The 13899-nt window shown below is 43.7% G+C and overlaps 1 protein-coding gene across 1 annotated transcript; it reads left to right on the forward strand.

Moving 5' to 3' along the window:
• Window positions 1–688: 688 nt before the first annotated feature.
• Window positions 689–13675, forward strand: LOC121672720 (probable aminopeptidase NPEPL1; the record flags this gene model as incomplete). Its single annotated transcript, XM_042045500.1, has 11 exons — window positions 689–922; window positions 2082–2252; window positions 4806–4895; window positions 5567–5648; window positions 5846–5988; window positions 6539–6616; window positions 9142–9242; window positions 9851–9974; window positions 10329–10505; window positions 11162–11272; window positions 12029–13675. Coding segments are annotated over 11 exons (1470 nt in total), but the record flags the coding sequence as incomplete, so codon positions are not given.
• Window positions 13676–13899: the final 224 nt, after the last annotated feature.

Raw genomic sequence — 13899 nt, forward strand, 5'->3', positions numbered from 1 at the left:
GAGCCGGGCCCTGACCGCCGCTGTGCCCCGGGGACCCCCCAGCCGGGCCGGGCCGAGCCTGTTGCTGCGGCGCGGCCGCCCCGCAGCCGCTCCCGCGCCCCCTGTGCCCACCCCGGCGGGGGAGGGACGCTTTGCACCCGCTGAGGGGACGGGGGACGGCTGCAGTGAGCGCTGAGAGCCCCCTCCCCGCCCGCAGCCACTGCGGTGGGAGCTGCGGACCTGTTTGTTTAGTGGTGGTGATGGCTTGTGGTAGAATGATAAACGTTTTGCATTGCGGCTTTTAGGTCGCTGGATGTTTGGCAGGGGATTTTATACAGGACTCCCCAGTCTCTTAAGACAATATTTACCCTTCTTGGTTTTATTTGTTTTTAATTAAATTGCTATGTGAAATAATAATTCGAAGCTAGTAAATCAAGCGTCCTATTTATCACTAGGAGAACTGTCTCAAGTTAAGAAAGCTCTGAACCAGCCTGTGCACTAAACAGTGTGGTTTTAAATTGTAATTCATACGGCTTAAAGGAGATGCTTGTCATGGAAAGTACGTTTATATTTTCTGGTTAATGAACAGGTTTGTCAAATTTCCTGGTTCTTTTCACTCCAGAGGTTGTTGTACACAATTTCTTTGTTTCCAGCACCTAAACCCTTGTCATTAAAAAGTGCCTAAATACAGCAGGAGTGAAGTGGGAAGGAAAGTCTGGCACAGGTCTTTGTCTTTAAATCCTTCGTTTCTCCCCAGATCTGGCAGTCTGCTCTGGGCACTCTGAATCCCAACCCCACGGACAGCTGTCCCCTGTACCTGAACTATGCCACGGTGGCCGCACTGCCATCCAGGGTCAGCCGGCACAACAGCCCATCCGCAGCTCAGTTCATCACCCGCCTGGTCAGGAACTGCCTGCCAGGAGGGGTCAACAGATGCATTGTTGTAAGTGGCTCTTGAATTGCTCTGGTGAAATGTCTAGTGAGTGTTTTCTCGACTTTTCCGGGTTGTAGGTGTCTCCAAAGAGACTGGAGGTGGACAAGTTTGACTGATATAATTATACTGACATGAGTGGTTTTGCACTGACATGTAGGCAAGACCTGACTGTAATGGCTTGTGCATGCTCAAGCAGCTGGAGGGAATTAAGGTTGGATATGTATGGAACGTCTTCAACCAGGAATGCCCATGAAAAAGGAACTATTAGTGGCTTTTTCCAAACTGGGATTTGGGATGTTAGCACATGCTTCAGGAGATTGATGTAGCCTTAGTGAAGGGTGTTACGTCTGTGTCACAGAACCCATGAGAGGTGCCTTGTTTGTGTTGTTCAGTGAGTTTCAAAAGTCTTGATGCAAACTAATGCTCCAGTGTGAGTCCTTTGCAGGACAAGCTCTTGGACTGCTTTGGTCATCTTCTGTATGAGCCTGATGAATTTATTTGTTTCTATGGCTTCTCCAGATCATACCAGATTTGTGGGTTGTTAGAGTAGACTCATACAGTCAGTGTCAGTGACAAAATTAAATTAACACTCTTCAGTTGGAAAACTTATTTGCAAGAGTAATAACTACTTAATTTTTACCCTTTGAAAATGTTTAACTAAAACTGCTTTCCATTGGTAATTTCTGTAATGAACTTCGGAAAAGGGATCTACCTGTTAACAAACTTTTGGGTTAGTATTAGCTACATTCTCATACAACTTCTACCACCACTCTCTCATACAATTTCTGTCTTTGTTTCATTTGTTTTGAGCACGTATTGGTGATTCCTGTGCTTTTTTTGGTCCTGATCTGTAGTCTAACCTGTGTTAATTGCACTGGTGTAATTAAAGCAGTCCAGCTCCCTTATAAGGATGATCTAATTCCAGCAGTGTAATTCTTTTCCATGCAGGAAATGAACTGGACCATTTCACTGTGGTACTTCTACTCTGCCTCTCCATCCATTCAAAACATGATGAATGAGCTAGTCGTGACTCAGGGCTCAGTTATTTCCCACCCACCTCCTTTTTCCCCCTCTTCCCCAGTAATACCCCAGGTAACAGATCCTTTTAAGTGTATCCTTCCACACCCTGGTGCTGTGTGATGAGTTTTGCTGCTGGCTGGTGTTTCAGATGGTGTGTGAGCGCTCCGAAGTCTTTGCCTCCGCGTGTGCCCTGGCCAGGGCCTTCCCCCTGTTCACACATCGGTCCAGCGCCTCCAGACGCACAGAGAAGAAAACTGTGACAGTGGAGTTCTTCCTGGTTGGCCAAAACAACGGACCAATGGAAGTGGCAACACTTAAAGTAAGATTTTGGGGGTTTTCTGTCATCTTTTTGTTCAGTTTGTTGCATGTGCAAATGCATCTGTCTGAAGCTGCCTCTGGAATAGGTGTTGTATAATTATCTTAGCTCAAGGTTCCTTGAAGTTGATGAGTTCACAGCATCTCTTGAGTAGAAATACTGAACGTATTACTGCAGCAGATGCTGAAGATGTTATTCAGAATTTAGATTTCAGGGGTGGAAAACACCAAACAAACAGCACAAAGAAAATGTCTCCTCTCTCATGTGTGTCACAGATGCAAATAGTGTATTCTCAGCCTTTAATACTACATTGCTTTTAGTGTGTGGGCTTCTCACTTTTTCTACCCAGGCAAAAGCTGTGACTGTGCAGATGAATATCACAGTGAAGTCACTAAAAGTTGCTTAACAGGGGTCACATATGGCCTCTGCTATTTCTTTCTGATGCACCTCTTTGGCTGAGTTTTTCTGGCAGAACTGTGGCCAGAAACGAGACCCTAAGAAACAAAACAGCTTGGAGATGAGCTGTACATGACAGTGAAATATGTTTAAGTCATCTTTCGGTGGCAGAAAATCAAAGGCTGTTTCCCTTGTTTGACTGTTACAGAGAGGAAACTCCACATCAGGTAACTGTTGGCATGCCAGGTCATTCCTCTTCAAGATCCATAAATTTAAAAGGTATTCCAAGGTTTGCAGTTAATCTGTTAAGGAACTCCCTGTTCAGTGTTCCAAGTTCTGTGCTTCAGTACAGATGGATACTCCCTTAGCTGATCAGTCAGTGAGGGTACAGAAATCCCTTACAAGTTTTGGCAGTGGATTTGACAAAGGACATGGTGTTGCTGCAATTGAAATTCACAGAATTGCAGCATTAGGGTATGGGTTTTTTTCAGTATGTTCTGGTCCTTACTCTGTGAACTGATCTGGCCCCAGAAAATGGTGCCAGCCCAGTTTTCAGCAAAGTGGCAAAGACAGACGTGCTGAGAGTACAACTCTTGATCACTCCATTTTTCCATGCCCCAAATCAGAAAAAGCATAGCTGGTGTCAAAAATAGTTCGTTCAGATAGGTAGATTCCAAACCACTTGGGTTATTTTTAACTTAAAAACAAAGCTGCAATTATTTCTACCTCCTGTTTTTCCCCTTGATGTCAATGCCAAAAATATTATTGGCTTCCTCCTAGCTGAGTTTGCACCCCTTAAATTCAACCAGCACCAGACAGCTAATGCAGAGCATGGAAGAGGCATGTGGTAGGACATTTTTATCTAAACCTCTCCCTTGGCATGTTGTATTTCACACCTACTGCATTGTCCAGGGTATTTTGCGGTGAGGACTAGCAGGGATTGTCAGAGTTTTACAAGGCACTTATTAAGGGCTGCCATTATCCAGGTTCTCTGGAGCACTCTGGAAACACAAATACAGGCACAGCTTATTTCTGGAAGTCATGCTGCTCCCCTGGGGCTTGGCCTTGGGGTTAGAGTACCTCCTTTTACCTGCATGACCCTGACAGGGAATCACTCCAGACAGGGCTTGGCTGCCGAGGTCCTTATCCCTTTAGGGACAGTAAAGCAATCAGAAGTAATTGCAGAGAGTCGGGCACCAGTCCAAAGCAAGCCAGGGTTTAGGAGTGTGCTGGGATACAAATGTATGGAGTCCTTAGGCTGGTCTGGCCAAGCCAAACTTCAGATACCTCAGCATGAGTGAGTGTCCAACACCTCAGATTCCTTTGAAACCCATCTTGACTCACCCATGTGCTGTGTGTGGTCCTCAGTGTAGTGTGGGTACTGGAAAGCTTGCACAAAGTTTCCTTCCTCCAGGTCTTACAGCTTCAAGTTGTTAATTCATGGGAGCTAAAAGTTGAAGCTTGGTGTCTGGTGTCTTCATGGTCTTTTTTTTTTGCCAGGAGGATCCTTCTCTAAGGAAACAGCCTTGGCTGCTTGACCATTTTCCTTCTGTCCACTCTTGCTTAGATAAGTTTTTGCTCAGTCCAGGTGAGGGTCAGTCCATTTTACCACAGAAATCAGGAAACAGTGTATGTTTTATATAAACATGAAATATTGCAGTTTCCCCATGGGCCTGCCATCTAGAATGTCTCACGGCAGCAATCTTTATTGCCCTGCACCACTGTGCCTGTCCTGTACAAACTGTGCAGTTTCCCATGTTGCAGATTACACAATCTCTGCAGGTTTCCAACCCCAGCAGCCCATAAGCTCATTGTGACTTCCTGAATTAGCTGCCTCTTATCTTTCTTTCCTCCACCTCACATTGCCTTCTTGGTCTCCTTTTGTTAATAGGGAAGGATACTAATTTTGCAATATCAGTTTGCTGGGTGAAGGAGTACAGTTGCTTAGAAATTAGAGCACGTGGAAAAATAAGTTGGCCCCATAGAAAAAGTAATGGTTAGCTTGGCTGACACTGTTTAACTGTGCAGTGCCTGAGGTGGTGGCAGTTAAGCATTAACATGCTCCAAAGGAACCACACATCTGGTGTTGGCTGCAGAGGGATAAATGCAAACTTTGCTAAAGCCCAGGCCCTTCTCAGGTGTCCTCCCTTGTGTTTGCAGTGTCTGGCCAGTGCCACCGAAGGGGTCCGGCTGGCTGCACGCATCGTGGACACCCCGTGTAATGAGATGAACACTGATTCCTTCCTGGAGGTTGGTGATGCCCTGATGAGGAAGAGTTGCTAGCTGGAAGTCTGGACTGCAGTAATCAAACCCGAGTGCTGCTGTCTCTCAGTGAAAACTGTGTGTCAGCAGTGGGCAGCACAGCAAACCAGGGGTGCTCAGGCTCTTCCTTTGGCCTTTCACATTTCCTAGAACTGTGCAAAGCTGGAAGGAGGCAGAGTTCACAGCTTGGAGTAGTTCACTGGGAAGCTGAAAACATGAGTTCTTCATTTGGTCATGGCACTGGATTTTTGTCTTAAACCTGATGGTGACCAGAGTTACTGAAATTATGGGACAGCTGACATATTTCCAAATGAGCTTTATCGTAGAGATCTGGAAGGCTGTTAAGAATGAAATTATTCCTGTCCTATTACATCGTGATCCAACAGAGTGAACAGTTGTCCTTTACCTCAGAAGATTTCTTTTACTGGCAGGACCTAAAGGTCAAATTTGTATTTCATGCCATAGTAAGTCAAGGATGTGTCGGTGGAATTAGGCCATTGGAAAAGCAGCACCACTCCCAAAATTGTGAATGTTTGTATGTGTATACATGAAAAAATCACAAAAACCCCTTAATTGGGTACCCATTTGTGTGGAAAGGCACAAATGTGTCCTAATGACTGACTGACAATGTCCCTTTTTTTTTTTTTTTAATTATTAAGGAAATCAAAAAAGTTGGCAAGGATCTTCGGATTACTCCTACCATTATCCGAGATGAGGAGCTGAAAGAGAGAGGCTTTGGAGGTATATCTTGTTGAGTATTCCATTTTTTTCCTAGCAGATGACTGGAATGTTTTGCCATCTCCGTTGTAATGTTTTATTTGCACGTTTTTGAAACTGTTTTATTGCCCATAGTGTTCCAAGATGTTTTACAGAAAATACCCACAGGGGTTCCCCACAGTCTTTCTTCCCCACAGGTGGTTTAATTCTCTGTTTTCTAGGGATCTATGGAGTTGGAAAGGCAGCTCTACATCCTCCAGCCCTGGCAGTTCTCAGTCACACTCCAGATGGTGCCACACAGACCATTGCTTGGGTGGGCAAAGGTATTGTGTATGACACTGGAGGACTCAGCATCAAGGGAAAGGTACAGAAGCACTTCTGCTGCTGCTGCCTTTGCTTACACTGTTGTTTTCTGCTGAAAGTAATTCAGATAATGTCTGTAGGAAACAAAAGTACTTTTTTATTGAGTTAAGTGCTTGATTTTTTGTCATCCATGTGGACACAAACTATCAGGGGAGAAGACCAAATGGGATTCAAAGACCACTACAGAACAATTAGCAAATAGCAACCCTTTAAATATTGCCTGCTGAAAGGCAGAAAGTAGGAACAAAGATGTTTAATTTCTGGTTTCAAAGATAGAATGAAAACCTGTTGGAGTTAGACTCAGTGTGAAACTTATAAACAACATTTTTCTTTTTACTTTTCTAACAGTTTAGCAGACCCAGTTTAGTACTTTTCAGTTCCAAGACCAGATCCACCAATAAGCAGAGGCACACGTTCCTTGTTTGTGTTGTTGACAGCTGAGCACTGTCAAAACCAGAGTCTCAGAAGCACCAGAAACCCTGGTTCTAGCAGGCAGTACTGTGAAATTCTCTTTCAAAGACAAAAAAAATTCTGTGGTTCTGTTTAAACAGACTACTATGCCTGGAATGAAACGAGACTGTGGTGGAGCAGCTGCTATTTTGGGTGCCTTCAAAGCCACTGTAAAGCAAGTAAGTAAAATGTGTTAATTGATATCGTGTATCCCAGCACTGCCAAGGAGCTTGGATAAATTCCCAGAGACAGAGGCCTGTCTAATCCTGAAGTTCTGACCTGCCACTGCTCTTTAGTGAGCTTGAGCCACTCTGCTCTTTCTGCTATTTCAGGAAAATATTTTCATCTTTACTGAGATTTTGAGAATTGTGAGAAATTCCCTGAGTGCTTTTTTTTTTTAAGGGTCTTCCTTGAATTTCAGAGTTTGTTCTGTGGACTGAATGGTTTCTAGTCTCTTGAATCAGCTCTGTACTTGAGTTATCCAGTGCTGATTTTGTTTAAGCTGTGGGATTTGGGGCAGCTGTTGTCACCTTAGCAAAGAAGGGGACGAGTGACTCTGGGATATGAAGTCTTTCTGGATTCCAATTCCTGTGCCAGGTCTAATATTAACCTAGTGGGGAAGTAGCAGCTCTAGTGTCATCAGGAGCTGCTTGTTGGTTTGCCTCTGTGGTCAGAAAGTAGTGGGGAAGCTGAGAAGAAGCCAGGTATCAAAATATGAAGAATTAAAAGTACTCCTCTTGCACTTTTAATAATGCAAATGGGGGGAAAGTGGCTGCTGCCAATAAAACTCTGCCCTCTCCACAAATCCAGTGACTGAGTCTTGCTGACAGAGCAGCTGTTACCTCCAAGGAGTATCCAAAGTTCAAAAAATATTTACTGCTGCAGATTAATGCATAGATCTGATGGATGCTTTGTCCAGGGGCTGATCAGTGCCAAATTCCCATTTCTCAGTAGTCTAGCTCTGTGCCTTGGCCCTTACAGCATGTTTGATGTGGAAAGATTGTAAACTTCACAGTTACCTTCTGGGAATTAAAATGGAAAACAGATTTGTGAGCTGCATCTCGGGCAGAACAACTACCTTGCATTACTAAATCCTTCAGAAAGTTAGATCAGAGGTCTGCAAGGGGCAAGAGCTGGAACTTACACGGTGCTTTGGGAGACTTTGGGATAGCTGTGGATGGGGGACATCCTTCCAGTGGTTCAGTCCTTGTTTCCAGCGTAGTTCTGTGTGTGGTCATCTGCACTGAGAGAAGTTCCATTCACAGTCACAGTAGATGGGAGCACAAGTGATCTGTCAGTTCATACACAATTACTGCAACAGTGAATAAACTGGCAGTGATGTGTTTGGACAAACTGAGCCTGGAGAAATCTTTATATGCCTTTATATGTAAAAACAAAAGAATGAACTCACTGCTTAATTTTACAGTCTCGTGTGAGAAGACCTTTAAATAACATCCCTGCAGAAAATGTGTTCAGAGAGACAGTGGGAAGAATTTGTTGTTACTGTTTCAAGACTTTTTTTTTTTTTTTTAATGCTTTTAAGAATAAAAGAAAAGTTGAAGAGGTTTCACTGAGCTATGCTTTGTCATAGAGACTGAAGTGGGAAATGTGTGTTGGATAGAAAGCTCAGTGGGAAGAGGGGCAGAGGTTATTTTCCTTCTTCATAAAATATCTGCCTGCCTGCTGTTCAGCAGTTACACAAAATGATTTTAAAGGCTTTGGATGGCAAAATTAAACAAGTGATTTTTCCTAGAAAGATGCATTTCCTCCATTGTGAGCTTTCCAACACAAGGGAGAAGAGAAAAACATTGACTTAAATTTTTGATTTCTTTCTTGTTAACATGATCCTGCATGTTAGCATAATAAATCCTGCTTTTGAGGAGCTACAGGCAGAATGAGAGTTGGGAAAAGGCAACTGATACTGGAAATAGATTTTCACTTTTTGACAGTAGGTTAACAACATGTCTCTCTTGGAGGAAGAAAATCCAGTGCAGTGAGATACTGTGAATAGTTGGGTTATGGATGGAAGGTTGTCTCCCCTGCAATGCTGTCTGCCCACCAGCTGGGCTAGAAACTGAAATGACTTTCTGGCTTCTAAGTGCTGCCCATTATTTTGAAAGGTTTTGATTGATGCCTTTGCCCTTTAGACTTCAGAACATGAGCTGATTCAGCAAGCCCAGATTTCTTTAGCCATGGACTTTTATCAAGAGATTAAGAGCAAAACTGGCCCAGGTTTTCCCCTAGAATTTGGTGTTGTTAACTATCCCAGTTAAGGAGGAACAATGTTTTCATTTGTTAAATGCTGCTGTCTCCCTGTCTGTTCCTAGAATCCCTCCACACAATACAACTGCTGTGTAAATAACAGAATCATCATCCATTTTAAAATACCATCCATAACCACATAAGCACTTGACTTTAAACCAAAATAAAACATTATGAGATAAACCAGAAGAGAGGAGGCTAAGGAGAAAAAAAAAATAAAAGAAAAAAACCCCAACAGGTTAAAAATGCTGTGTGCCTCCTAGCAGGGATGACAATTTAAAAAAACCCAACTAACACCCACCCACCTGTCCAAAAACCCTACCAGTTTTCCTATGAAAATCGTAGCATTGCTGTCAAGAAGTCTTAATCCCTCACTGATTTGAGTCCCAATAAATGAGCTTGATGTGAATTGAAAGCCATTTCTCCCCTCTGGTTGTTACAGGGGTTTAAGGACAATCTTCATGCTGTTTTTTGTCTGGCTGAGAACGCAGTGGGACCACGTGCAACGAGACCTGATGACATTCATGTTCTTTACTCTGGAAAGTAAGATTGTATCTATTCTCTTCCCATAAACAGAGCAAACATCATTTTCTGTTCATCTGAGAGCCATGCAGATTGTGAAGCTGTCTGTAAATATTGATAATAGTATTTCATACATCCATAGTAGTGAGTTTTAAGTGTGCTTGGAGTTTCCTGCGGGGTATGTAAATACACATCAAAATACATGTATATCATAAGCTGAACTTCCCTTAAAGCACTCAGATTTAGGTGGGTTTTGTAGTACAGGCAGTTTTCTGTGTCCATCTGTTGCTGCATTGTGTGGCAGCAGCAAAGACAGGCCACCAGGGGATCAGAATCTCTTTTAAGGACAGATGTTACCTCTTTGGCAGTAGTTTTTAGAATTCCAGCAAGGCACCACACAGGCTCAACAAGCAGACCCTGCCATGAGGGCAGTAGTGTCATTTCCCTTTTCCTTGTGTCCTCTGTCTGGATGGTTGGAGCTGGGGAATAGCAGCCCTACAGACTTGCAGAGTCAAAAAAGAAAAGCACAGGAGGTTTGAGGCTGCTCTCTAAAGTGTTCTAGTCCAGACAGGTGATCCTGACTTCCAGCCCTAAGCACTCCAGTCTGAAATGCCCTGTCTCCCTCCCAGAACTGTGGAAATCAATAACACTGATGCAGAAGGTCGCCTGATCCTGGCTGATGGAGTTGCTTACGCCTGCAAAGACCTTGGAGCTGATATCATTCTGGATATGGCCACTCTTACTGGAGCTCAGGTACAACAGTCTTACATTCATAACTCAGTTTCTTTTCTGTTCTTTATGCAACTTTTTGCTTTTGCATACTTAAATTAAAAATGGTGTTCTTCTGATGACATCAGCAGCTGATGTAAGTGGGCTGGTACTCCATGTTTGCAATTCAATTTATAATTCCCAGAACTGATTTGTTAATAGTCATCAGGATTTTCTTGTTCATGAAATGGCGTCCATTGTAAGTCATACACAGAATGGTACAAGGCTGCAAATTTAACAGCATTATTTTCTAGCATCTGTTCCTGATTTTTAGAAGGTTCTATTGACGAGCAGTAGTGGAGGGTGACTTCTTCCTGATTTTGTCCTTTTTCTCACCAGGGAATTGCCACAGGAAAATACCATGCTGCTGTCCTTACCAATAATGAAGAGTGGGAAAAGGCTTGTGTTAAAGCTGGCAGGAACTGTGGAGACTTGGTCCATCCTCTGGTGTACTGCCCTGAGCTCCACTTCAGTGAATTTACCTCTGCTGTAGCTGATATGAAGAACTCTGTAGCAGTAAGATTTATTTTTTCTTTTAATTTTCTCTGTTACATAAAAACGTGTGTTTTTAGACAGTGAGCTGTCCTGCTCATAGCTGGCTGAAAGCTCTTCATAGGGGCTGTAACCTTTTAGAAATGGCCCATATTGTTTTGGTCTTCAGGGTCTTTCACCTGGGGCTTTGCAGGCTGTATTTAGTGTCAGTTTTAAACAGGGTGACCTGCTGCAAAGGTATCTTTGGGCTGCTTGCCTTTTAAATATGGCCCTACATGAATGCTGAATTCCTGGATGGAGACCTTTTAGGGAATCAAGATGGGCATTCCTCAGATCATACATCACCAGCAGAGACTATTGGCTGGGAGTGCAGAAACCAGGAAATTGAGGACGGAGGCCTCGGAATTGGTGCAGCTGCTTTTGCTGCATTTGAGAATTCCAGTGTGCAGTGAGAGTCCAAAAACGCTGCAGGAAGGAGTGTGGGCAGAAGAGGAATTGAGCAGGGCCACACTACTGCTAGGGACTAAGTCAAGGATTTACAGTAAAGTTGGTTTGTAAGACTGTTTTAGGGCCATTCTTTAAGCTTTGACTGAGATTTGCGTAACTGTCTTTCCTGTAGGCAGAATGAACCACTGACATCTTTTCTTGCAAGACCAACTCTATTTTTATTGCTCCTACAGGACCGGGACAATACCCCCAGCTCCTGTGCTGGGCTCTTCATTGCCTCTCACATCGGCTTCGACTGGCCTGGGGTGTGGGTGCACATAGACATCGCTGCTCCCGTGCACGCTGTGAGTGTTCCTGACCCTCTCTGGGCACACAGGCTGGGGAAACACACCTGCTGATGGCTGCAGGGGCTCTGGATTGTGTCCATCCAGCTCAGGGTGACAGAAATAGGTGGAGAGGGGTCCTTTAGAAAAGCACTGACTCGTCTCTGTTGCGAGTTTCTTGGTTTGGTAGTTTCATCTCTTCGTATTTTTCATTTTGGTTTTAAAATATTCTAGCAGTCACTTTAATCAGTGACATCTTTATCATTGTGAGCATTGACAGCTTGCCTGCTCTCTGTTCATGGCAATAATCCCAGCCTTCCATTCTCAGCCATGTTGTTTTAGGATGATTGACCAGAGTTGATCACCCTTCCAAAAATATGTTCCCTCTTGGGGATTTCCTTTCCTCCCTTTGGTGGAACCTGTGTATATTCTTTTTTTTCCTAAAAACCAAGGCAATTCACTCCACCTGCCTCTTTTTTTTTTAAACACAGTTTATTCAGCTCTTATTCCAAATCCATGCTCAGGCTGGGTGGGAGATCCCCTGCCTTGAACAATGCTGGCCTCTATCCACCCACAAGTCAGTGGGAGCTCTGTTCTCATGTGTTGGTTTAATCCAGCTGGGACAGATTCCAGTGGCAGTGAGGATACAGCAGCACAGAGCATGCCTGCCAGGGATTGGCTGTGGCTGTTGACCACCACAGAGTGAGTAGCCACATGAAAACTAATTCAAATCCTACAGTCTGAAGTGTGAATTGTGTGGTTTTGGTTTTGTTCTAGGGTGAACGAGCTACTGGCTATGGCGTGGCTTTGTTGCTGTCCCTGTTTGGAGGGGCCTCTGAAGACCCTTTGCTGAACCTCGTGTCTCCTCTTGGGTGCAATGGAGACTCTCCCCCTGAGGAGATGGAGAGGGACTCCAAGAGACGGCGCCTGGTTTGACGCAGCCCCAGCCCTGCCAGGTGTGGGGTTACCTCACTTTGCACTGATCTGTTCTCAAGCAATGAAAATGTCCCACGTCAGAAATTGCCTTTTTTTTTTTTTTTACTATCATGATAAGATTTATTACTTGTTTCTGATAAAAACAGCCTGATGTATTGTTTAGTTAGGTTTTTTTTTTTTAAATTATTGGTGCACGCAGTTGCTGAACAATATCAGTGGTGCAGAGTCCAGGCTCAACTAACTGTATCTGGAAGAGGCCATGTCCTCCTCTGAGCTCCTCACAAAACCTAACTAAGTGCATTCATGCATGAGAAGCTCTCTCTAGTCTGAAGAAGCAACTGCAGTTATTGCTTACAAAGCCTTCTGAATTACTTATTATATGTGAGGTTTTATCAGACATTTCTGCAGGCCCCACTACATCTCAGAACACAGGACAAGGAAAAAAAGCTCTTTAGACAGACTTGGCTCATTCAGAGACAACTTGGCTTAGCAGCAAAGGAGATGTAACGAGAAAAGGCCTATAGTTTTAATAAGGTGCTGTTTCCGCATGTTTTAATGTTCTTCTGACCAGTAAAATCAGCAAAAAGGGTTCAGAACATATCTCTATGTAATTGTTTCACATACAAATTACAGAATGTATTAATGTTAAATGAGGAAAACAATAGAGGGACTGTGATTGAGTAAAATGGGTTTACAAAGCAGAGTGGCTTCTTGCCACTTTATAAATTTATTATTATTAAAGAAGCTTACATATCCCATGTGGTGTTTGTGGTGTAATTTATATTTCAGAGAACTCTTGAGTGCTCCAAAACTTTGTGTACAACATCATTACTCTGTTCACATTCCTTTTCCCAGCACTCAGAGCTGAGAGAGGAACAGCTTGCACTGAGTGGTTTGGGGCAGTTCTGCAGAACTTCTGATTCACTTCATTTGTTTGATTCAGCAGCAGTCAGGGATGCTCAGTCTGGGTTTCTGTACAAGCCACAAGGAACTTCCAGGCATTGCTTTGGCTGGGACACCCACGGGAAGTGACTGGGCCCAGCTGATGTCATGGCAGTGGCAGGGTGGGGAACAGAAAGACCAAGTCCCTGTCCTGGGGCTCCAGCATCAGCTTTTGGAAACATTTCCTGGCTCCAGCAGCATCAGCACCCCCCAGCACCCCCGTGGCTGCTTTGCAGATCAGGTCAAGCTGAGCTGTGAGGGATTGTCCCTTTCTGTGTTGAGGGGATCTCTGGAGAACTGGTGCTGGTTTTAGCTGGAGTTCCAACAACAAGGGATACCAAGAGTCTTTTTGATTAAAGACTGCATGGAAAGCTTAATGCAGAAGGGAGAAAAAATACTTCATTCTGGTTGGGTGGCCCTATTTGACAGACAAAAAGTAACAAAAAAAAACCAACTGCAGAACTTCATTACTTCCTGTATTTGTTTCTCCCTTGCTGTTCTGGCTCCCCAGTCCACTTGAGTTTTAATAAATCTGTATCTAAATGAGTTCTGCCTTTGGTCATTCTTAACACTTGGTATAAAGCACTATCTGGTACCAAAAACTGCCATGGGAAATGTGTTGATGAAGTTATTTTTATTACAGACTCAGCATTGAAGCAAATAGCAACATGTTCTAATTTCAGTGTTCTGAGATCATCTTCAATCTCCATCTTGTAGAAGCATTCTTTAAATTAATAAATTCTAATTTTGAAATGTAGTGTTTTGCCAGA

The sequence above is a fragment of the Corvus kubaryi genome, unplaced genomic scaffold (assembly GCF_017639235.1).
Source record: "Corvus kubaryi isolate FWS band 111438036 unplaced genomic scaffold, C.kubaryi_AGA036_p1.0 64880, whole genome shotgun sequence".
Taxonomy (NCBI): domain Eukaryota; kingdom Metazoa; phylum Chordata; class Aves; order Passeriformes; family Corvidae; genus Corvus; species Corvus kubaryi.